Source organism: Saccostrea cucullata, unplaced genomic scaffold, assembly GCF_032062105.1.
Source record: "Saccostrea cucullata isolate Sc308-1 unplaced genomic scaffold, CSIRO_AGI_Scuc_v1 ctg2445, whole genome shotgun sequence".
NCBI lineage: Eukaryota > Metazoa > Mollusca > Bivalvia > Ostreida > Ostreidae > Saccostrea > Saccostrea cuccullata.
This window is the reverse complement of record NW_026938514.1, coordinates 45,001-55,633: the sequence shown is the minus strand read 5'-3', so window position 1 is coordinate 55,633 and position 10,633 is coordinate 45,001. Positions and strand designations below refer to the sequence as shown.

General features: G+C 30.0%; 1 protein-coding gene across 1 annotated transcript in view; it reads right to left on the bottom strand.

The window, feature by feature from the left end:
- Positions 1-3,249: 3,249 nt before the first annotated feature.
- The window catches only part of LOC134250553 (uncharacterized), a 26,287-nt gene continuing 18,903 nt past the window's right edge, over positions 3,250-10,633 (bottom strand). Inside the window, exons 3-4 of the mRNA XM_062732922.1 lie at positions 4,489-4,603; positions 3,250-3,561 (exon numbers count right to left, since the gene is read on the bottom strand). Coding sequence (XP_062588906.1) covers positions 3,262-3,561; positions 4,489-4,603 — 415 coding nt within the window. The 3' untranslated portion in view covers positions 3,250-3,261. The remainder of the gene's footprint in view (positions 3,562-4,488; positions 4,604-10,633) is intronic.

Here is a 10,633-nt window from a genome sequence, read left to right as displayed (position 1 = left end):
CCAAAAGTACAACTATATCTTGAATTGTATCAAGGCCTAGCAATAATAGAGATGTCTTCAGAAAAGTTTTCACTTGAAAGAAGCACATTTTTTTATTATTAGAGTAGACAAATTTTCTTCTTGTTTCCAATTTTAGACCAGTAGAAATTCTTGATAGCGTACTGTCAGTTTTAGATATATTCAATGCATCGAAAAATCGATATGAAATTTAATTACAATACTGGATTCCAAAAATCCATACAAACACAGATGCACTGTATATATCGGGCTACAGTTCATGTTCTATCAAGTGTATTTCTTTCCACCTCCCTTAGATATTTAAGAACTCAAGAAAACTTTAACAGTACGAGGGCTAATAATATCCTGAACTGCATGACATACAATACAGATATCATATGACATTAAACTTGACTTTCTCTCATTATTGAATCTTTGATGAATTTATAAATGTTTATGTGACCTTTTTTCATCACATACTGTAAATCACTTAATGTTCGCGACACCTTATTTTCGCGAGATAGCCATTGACTCTTTATTAGCGGGACAAAATTTTCACGAAAAGAGGTCATTGCTCTATATAATCTTAAGGAATATTATTATACGCGAGTACTAAATTTTCGCGAGCATGCCGTCTCGCGTAATTACGCGAAATTAAAGTTCTCGCGAAGAAAAAGTGATTTACAGTAATTTCATTATGAGAAGCAGGGAAACAAATGCTATTCGAGACACTGCATTATAAATGAGTGTTAAAGAAAAATCCCAAAGAAATATTCACTGAAATATGTGACATTTACAGCAACCAATGCCTGTTTTTTAGACAAATGAGCAGGTGGATTTCAATGATAAAAAATTATATAATAGGCATCAAAAATGGGTACCTCCTTGCCAAAAAAAAATTACAACAACTTACATGTATGTACTGTTTGTCAAATTTCAACAAATAATATTTGCTGGTGTATGATTGACTTAAAGACACATAGCAAATTTGATAGACATCATATCGGGAGTAATTTACACTGTTTTTAAAAACAGTAGACGGTAAGGAAACCTTGGTACTCAAAGATTTTGAAAAATGAGTTAAAACGACAGCGTGTACAAATGTCTCAACAATTATTTTTATAATATCAGTAATTGTAGTTTTCCACGTTTGTTTGATATTCAAACAGATAAAGGAACATGAATCTATTGCTTAAAACCCTCAAAACAAAATTTACCATAAGATGTACTTGATAAAAACAGTGAAAGTCTGACAAGAGTAAAGATTTGCAAGAGCACAAAGACAGATTTATATGCAATTTTCTTAAATGTTAATTGTATTTTTGTTCAAATTCGTATTCGGGGAGACAGTTTAATTTCTGGAGAAGTCTAGAAAGCAATTTTTTTGCAAAAAAATCGAAAGGTTTATTAGAAGAAGTACCTAGAATCAGGAATCTGCTACATTAAATTTAGGGAATAACTATCTTCTAATTTGGTATTTGCGACCGTTAATGCTGATTTAACGGTCGCAAACTGAGTTTTAGCGGCGACGCGTAAGCGGAGCCGGTAAAACGGATGTTTGCGACCGTTAAATCAGCATTAACGGTCGCAAATACCAAATTAGAAGATCAGTTATTCCCATTCTAATGCAATCCTTGCATTTTGTTTATTTTAACGTCTTATTTTGCTGATTTTCGTTACATAAAATACGTCACGGAGCATTTTGTTTGTGCGTCGCTCTATTATGACGTCACAATGAAAAGCTTTCACCCACGTTAATGTTCGTTTTACTGCTTCAAACATCAGTGCATTATCCAATCAAAAGGTGTTTTACAAAATAATTGCATTACAATTCTTAATGACAGCGTCCAAACCCGCACGTCCCGAGGAGTAAAGGGGGTTTCGGGATAAACAGAAATTAAAGTTAATATTTTTTCACATTAACAATATTCGTCAGATCTTTGACCTTTTGACTTGTTTCTATTTCTAAACTTAAAAAATCCTTCAGAAGGAAGAAAAAAGTCCAGGAAATCATTGGAAAATGCCATTTTCAAGTATACTAAGGGTCATACCCAAAAATGAGTTCTAAAAACAATCAGAAATTGGATAAAAATATATATTCATAATATACATGAATGTCATATATCTTTTGCAGCTTTATGAAATGAATTTGTATTTAGTATTTACCAAAGAGAATTTGTATAAAGTATATAATATAAATTAATTATATGGAGGAAAAATTATATAGTATATGTATGTAATGAATGTAAACAAATCTATTGTACATAGTCTGTAAATGTGAAAGCAAAAATAAATTCTATGAATTAAAAAAAATATATATATATGTTGTGGACATGTGTTTTAATTAAAAGAGATTAATTTATTTAGTAAAATCATGAAGACTAAATCATTGAAAAGCGTCTTTTGCTTCTTTCAGAGCACCGAGGACATTATTTATTGAACAGCCCTCATACTGTAAAGCAGTATATTTGAGAAATTGTGTAAAGTAGATATTGATGCTTCAATAACTTCTTTTTTAAAATGAAAACATGCAACCCTCCTCCAAAAAAACAATTAGATCAAAACTTATCAACAGTAAATACATCCATTCCCAACGATAAATTTGCCACTTACTTTATTAAAAATATTCTGATTGTACACATTCTGAAATTGATTTTAAAATGATGTTGTTGTTTTGATTTACAATATCTATGTAACTTTTGGAGGTCAGTTCTTCCAGGTATCTGTTAGATCTCCTGTAGGATCCAAATTGAACCAAGCAGAGGAAATTTGGAGAAGAAAACAACTGCTTTGGCCTCTAACTCGACATTTAGATATATCGACGATGTTTTATCAATTGTCAATACTTACATCCATTCATATGTCTATATCAGTTATCAAAGTGAACTTGTGGAAAAAAAGTCTGACACATTTGTTTAATTTCTGGATTTTTTTTACCAGTAAACGACATTATTAATACCCTTACAGAAACTTCATGTTAAACGCAAAGACTTTAATTTGACTTCTCTATCGTTTACTTGCCGTCCTTATGACATGATAAACACACCACCTTCATCATTTTTTTTTCAAAACGAGGCAAGCTTTTGTTCTTAAAATAAGTTCTTAAAATAAGGCTATCGACAGTCTTAAATAAAATGTTGTATATAAAAATAAAAATATAATATAATGTATAGAAATATCAATTGTTAAAAATGATGGATGGATATAATGTTTATTGCTTAAGTTCTACTTTGATATTAGCGATCTAGAGATAGTGAAACTTTCTTATTGTATTTTTTCCAGCACAAAATATTCATCTGCCTTTGCCTTTTCACTTATTTTGTCGTGATCATCCACGATTCCATTATCCTCTATATGTTCATCGTTTCCACCGTTATCTATAGTAACAGTGCAGTATCCCTCAGCAGATGTTGACACTGAGGCTCCTGGTTTGGCATGATCATAGTACTCACTTCTGGCATCGGATGCTGTTTCATTCAAATGGTTGTAAACACCATCAGTGGTTTTTGAGGTATTTGCATTCCTCCGAATGGGCGCTACATGAGATACCTTCATGGACTTTTGCTGTAAATTATATTTGAACAAAATGTAATGAATATTTGGTTATGTGCACAATACGAGGGATGATAAAAAAAACTACTATCGCTATATCTAAAATTAAAAACACACATTTCAGATCAGAATTAAATATGGAAAATATACATGTACTATTTATAGCAAATACTGTATCATCATTGTTCCATGTTTGTGCCGTCACAATATGCAAATGACGTCAATATGAAAGTTATTGTCTTTGTCGTAGTTGAGCAACAAACAGCTGTAAAGTTAAACATATATCTTGGAAATTTCTTTGCAGTAGAATGGTATATATTTTGTTCAATGTTTATGAAGACAAAAGACTTGGTTTTTTAATCATTTATCGTATTGGTGGTTTTAGTGAAGGAAGGAGGATGCTGAACATGTAGTCCAGTAAAAGTAAGTTGGGGAATAGATGTGTTCTTATTTGAGCTATTTGTAATAAAAGCTCGCAAAATAAGACAAAAAGAAGGAGTCCATACTTTATTCACATTTTATAAATTAAGCCTCCAAGACTGAGGACTCGGGTAGTGATGGTTCCCATACTCATTCTTGGAAGGGATATCATTATCCACACATATGGTCATTTCATCTCTGAGAAATGAACCGCTTTGGTTGAAAAAATAACGTGCATGATAAGAAATTATTTATATAAGAAAAAATCTTTTAGTACGTTTCTTTTAACAGAACCTTTACGAAGCATGTCACGTGACTACATATATTTCATTAAAAAATACATTATCTAAAAGTTTAAACATAGTTTTAATTATGGTGACAATTCAGAGCAAATTTTTGTTACCTCTGATCTGCAAAATCTTTTCTGACGCATGCATCTTTATTTTCTTAAATTTTCTTGCCTTTTTAAATATAAATCAAAAACACACTGAGTTATAGTATTGGTATATGTACACTTACGTCGCTTATTTCACTGTACGTGCTTTTTCCGGTGTCTTCCTCTTCAGCTCTATCGTTAATACTCATTATCTCTGCATTGTATGCCGGATTTTGTAAGGTTTCCACAACACGGATTCTAAAAGAACAAGTAATTTAATTCATAGATTTTTTAAATTCAATTCCATAAAACAAGTTAAGGCACCAATAAATCTGTTGCATAATACCTCACTTCAGTTTTGCACATGGTTAATTTACTCATTCACGCACAAACATAAACCGTTATTGTGTTACTACATGTTATATCCCTTGGAACTCCGTTGCGAGGGGAAAATAGAAATACTGTCATCATATGGTCTTAATACATATAAAAAAGAAAGTCGTGTCATTAATTGAAGACTTTTTCAATTTATTTTTACATGTACATTTATATATAATAATAATTTTATAATTATTTGCTTTACATTATCATTAGACATTTTAATCTGATAATACTAGTATTTGAAAATATGCATAAAAGTATTTATTGAATTGATTTGTAAATTTTAACTCATGTTAAGGACACATGCAAGGTACATGTACCTTACCTACTGATAATTTTTCAAGATATTCTAAATTTAAACTTTTAATACCTTTACATGATCTTAGACAAAAAATCAGCATGCGTTACCAGGGGTTTTTAAGATATCAAATTATGAAAATCTTTGCATTATTTAAAGAAAAATGTAAAAAAAAAAAAAAAAAAAAAAAAAAATACGAAACATAAATTCCAGATATTCTTGCCATCAAAATTTGTTTATAAAAAGTGTGCATATCCATGTAAAGACATTAAAAGTATTGCAAACAGTTCCTTTATAAATTGGAACTCTTCAACTCCAGGGAAGAACCAAACCAATAAAGTTCAAACTATGTTGCGTATTACCTTAAAAGCCTGTCTACCAATGATAAGAAGACCGCATAGAGTTTGGCTAACGACATCCCTGGATTACATTCTCCATGCCCTCTTAAATCTTAAATTTTTCTTTTCATTCTCATTTAATTTTTTATGTTTGAAATAAAATGAAAATATCCCTCAGCAACTCTTCGGCTCTTGCGAATTTGTAGAATTGTAACTATTCATTTCCTTGAAAATAACTCTACATCCAAATGATTATTTGTATAAGCATTTTTAATCAAAAGAAAATAAAAATTAACACGCGGAATTGTTCGTGTATATATTATAATATTAAATACCTTAAAGATATGCTGCTGAACTTTAACGCCATAACTTTCATTTTTTAAGCAGAGACAATTGAAATCAATTTTCAGCTCGTTGTGGTGACCATACTTACTTTAAATGTGAATTTGATAGTGAAATCGAAATGAAAAATACGCGTTCTCTGATTATAAGACCTTAAATGTCTTCTTAATAAATAAAAAATAAAAGAAATAATAATTTTTAAAAATAAAACTATTTACATAAACAAATGGTCAAGAAAAAAAAAACATTTTCCAAAAGTTGCTATTATGATATTGCATTGGATAAAAAACAGCATATTATTTATTCTATCAAATGATTATTCATAATAGTTTTAATAACCTTAACTTTACAAACTAAAAGGAGCAATTATTAAATTCAGGACAGATGATACAAACATTTGTCAAACAATTTGAAAATAACAACTTGAGACATGTTTTAGTGAATTAAATGAATATTTCACCGCGTAATTTTTTAATTTTTTATTGTTAGTTGCACAAAAATGTGGAGAGGGCTTATATAGGCTAAGCCTTCTGCCTAATCCGTTTATGTATTTTTCACATAATAAAATATGTTCAAATAAAAAAAAATGGAATTTGAAGTGAAGAATACTTGTATAGAATTATTAGGATGGTTTCAGAAGGGTAGATTTTTGAACGTCACAGAAGGTTTACAATTTTATTATATTCTAGTAGTATATTAATTGCATTATTTCCAATGAAATTAGGTAAAAAAGAATTCATACCAGTTCAGGCCTCCATTTTTGTTTGTATCATCTCAATTCATCTGTCCTTAATAAAATACTGGACACAGAAAGTGATAAAGAGTACGGGAATGTAAGTAAACTTAGAAGTTGGTATAATCAGTTATTGTTATTTACAAATAATAATATCCTTCATGTGAAAAAGTTATAGAATAATGTATCTGTTTATTTGTTATAATTTAAATTTGATATATCATAATTGTATTTTTGACATTGTTGTTTTTATTTGGTGTTTACAGACTATTTATCTAAGGATCAATTGTCTCAAGAACATACGCAAGGTATCTTACTTACTAATAATTTTTCAAGATATTCTAAATTTAAACTTATAAATCTATTACATGTTCCTAATCAAAAAATAGCATGTGTTACCAGGGGTTTTGAAAAGATATTAAATTATGAGAATTTTTCCATTATTTAAAGATAAATGTACAGAGGTTTCAAAAATTAAAAAATTCCATACTTTATTTTATCAAAATTTGTTTAAAAAGAGGTGCAAAAATTCCTTTATAGACATAACAAAGTATTGTACACATTTCCTTCGTTTATAGGAATTCTTCAACTTGAGGGAAGAACCCAATAAAGTTCAAATACCTTGTGTATGACCTCAATTTTAATCTATGACTTGACTCTCTAAATTTACACATAATCGGCGTGGCTACCCCCAGTGACAATGACCATTGTATTTTTATTTATTTACCAAAGGCGAAAACCACACACAGATGTTCTGAATGAGTTGTGACCAATACGCAAGTTTCGAGATTATCTCCCTTGGTGCGCTCTTTCGTTGAGGAGGAGAGCTTAGTTGCCGCGTAAACAAACATGTGGGACAGATATTTATTATTGGATATATCGCATCATCGATATACATGTACTGGTTTATCGTAATTATATAATTGTAAGGATGCACTGTTCAACTCGAGAATAACCGATTTAAAGTAAAGGTGCCATTTTTAAGCAAAAAAATCGGAACAAAAAAGAAATAAAGTGGATGTGAGATTTTTCAGACGAGGGAAGAGATATATGGACCTCTAATAAATACGATAAACAGGAATCTTATCATTATATGTCGGCAATTTAAATGACACATTAATTTTTTACCTTATTATAATTTCAAAAAACCCACTAACATTTTAGAGAATGTTTGCACAATCAAGAAAATCTTTTACTCTTTATGAAGACCACGACATTAATTTCGTTTTCAAGTACCCTATAATTGAAAGTAGATTTATAAATATAAACAGTTGAGCTTGATAAAATATAATATGCATCACTGCTTAACATTTTTATCTTTCTATAACATTAAATAAATTTTAAAAGCCATAAACATCGTTCATTTATTTAGGCACGTTTGTATACATAAACAAAATGTCCCACCTCCATGCTGAAATGGATACTTTTTGCGCCTCTATCGCAGGAGAGTTACAATCTCGAAACTCGCGTATTGCAATGCATTTCTCTACAATATTCTTTTTGTCCAATGTTAATAAAAATGGTATGTTACATTGGAGTAATTTCGGTAAGTATTAGATTACTTAATATTTTTATTACAAAGTTTCTTCAATGCTAATGAGAGAATAGGGCATTATTCAATCATTGAATTAACAGTTTAGTTTTTTCTGTCTTTTCATTTGGCAGAGTTTATTCATTAGTAAACCTATACAGGTATCTGCTGGCATATGCATGCATACCTTGTATCATGTTATTAGTAGCTTCAGTCCCGTGTTGCACTGTTACATAACTTGTGTGTAACAATGTACTCAGCTGACATTCTTTTTGGCACTTTGTACAATCATAATTATCTGGAAAATATTGTTTTTAAATAAATCTTTTTTTAGAATACGGAACAAAATTATTATTTTTGACGCACTTTTGTAAGCAAAATATCGTTTAAAAATAGTTCCTTATTAAGACATTGAAGAATTACTCTTTACAAGAATCCATTCATAACCAGAGTTTCGACATCCATCACAGCAAGAAACGCATTTTTAAAAACAATTGCATTAGTTTGTGAATAAGTCTTGAGATAAGGGACCCGGGGTAATTATATACAAAAAAGAGCTAAATTCATATAATGTTTATTCAAGAATTGTCATGACACTTTATGGTACATCGGTTTGATTAATCTCTTTCCTCATTCAAACGATTTTATAAACTAACAGACTTATCGAGTTAACTTATTCAAAACATACAAAATTTTTCTTGATGTGATCATTTGATTTTTCTCTAAAATATTCATGTTCTAAAATACATTTTTGTGGTCTGTAGAGGTAAGATAATGTACATGCATACCTCGGTTTAAATTATTTGTAGTGGTGCCTTCAGTCACTATTTGCTGAGTCCCAGCCGTATTACTTGCTGTTCCATTAAAAGAGAATTTTTGCAAAAGTGTTGAACATAGGTCTTCATCTAGTTAATATACAAACACAAGGTAACTTTGAAAGTAAGGAATAATGCATATAACCACAATGCTGAGACTCAGCTTTACCTACATAAGGAAAAAAATCGTATGCAATATTAATGCTAAAAAATAGTCTACTTGTTCATTGTATTATGAATGTAAATTATACTAATTTAAAGATAAAAGAAGCAGCATGTATATGTAGCATCAGGTAAAGATTCTGATGTACATGTAGCATCAGGGAATGTATCTTATGGATTCGGTGAAAGGCATACCCTATTCTTACTTGCTTTGCAGATACGTCAAATAAGGCTTACATGTAAATGGTGGTATATGAAGAAATTTGATACTTAAAGTAAAATGGTAACACCCAATCCCAACCCCGGAAATAGGTAAATGGTGTATTGAAATTTTTTTTAAAAATCAATTCAGAAACAGCTTTTAGTTTCGAAAAAACCATCAGAAAAATGTGTTTCTTACAGGATTTTCCCAAGCGTTTTCTCTTTCTAAAGTAGCTATTATACTTGTTTGAAAAGAAAAGTTATTGTACAATAATGTTGTGTTTGAAAGTGAAACTTTCTGCTAAAAAAAATAAAAATGAAGTACTTGAATGTATCTTGAAAATGATATATAGTTAACTGTGTGAATGTGTCTCTTAAAATTATAACGGTTTACCTTAATCTATTATTTTAAGGTCCCTCCACAATTCTGATTGTAACTGTTTACGTTATTATCTTCCATTAATAATATCTAATATTTTCCCTTGAAGAAGCCTGTACCAAAAGCCATACAAAATCCATCGTATCAGAGAGAAATGGTGCGTATAATATGTTTTGAAATTTAAATTAATCTTAATCTCATATATTTTAATTTTTTTAAGCTCAAAACAATACGCCATGTTATATCTTTCCAAATAAAACATATCTAAATCGTTGTAGGATACAATCCAGAATTTTAAACTGTGTACTGTAATAATATATTTTTTGATTCCAAAAACTAACAAGGGTTTAATTAATGAAGGATGTTATATTCTAAAAGAGTTCCACTTACTTGGCACAATAGAGTTAACGACCTTTTTGGAAAATTCTGTACACCTACTGGTTTGAGGTGAAAAGAATCGCTCAAAACAGGCTAAAATATTCAATAAAATTGTAACCATACATGTACGTTTACCGCTATGTTTACTGACACACACCCAAGTTTGAATCAATTTTTATACATGAACATTAAACTATTGATTCTCCTCAAAACAACTGTAATACGTTTTACGGTTGCTTCAACAATTTGTAAAATATTTAGGCGTAATTTTATGTTTGTTTTTAATTTGACGCCATTGTGTTCAACTGTGAGCATACTGTTCAACGCTACACTATTATTTTTCCATGTTTTTCTTCAAAAATTACTTGATAAAGTGATAGTTGAACCGATATTACAAAATCAAGGAAATCGTAATTGACACGTGCTCCGGGAAATGCAAATGTAAATTTCTTTTTGTTATACAGATGTACATTGATTAAATCTTTACTTGGTGTGCTTTTATTTTCTGTGGAATGATATTGAATAGATACCGGTAATTAAGAAGAATACTAAATATGCCTTCTGTATTACCTTTGCCGTTTTGATACATAATAATCTATCATAATACATGTATATACTTTTAAATATTTGAATGCTTGAGGTGATCATTTTTTAACTTGCTTACCATATATCGAATCGCAAGCAGTGCACGTTTCACAGACTACATTGCAGTCATCTTTGCAATCTTCAG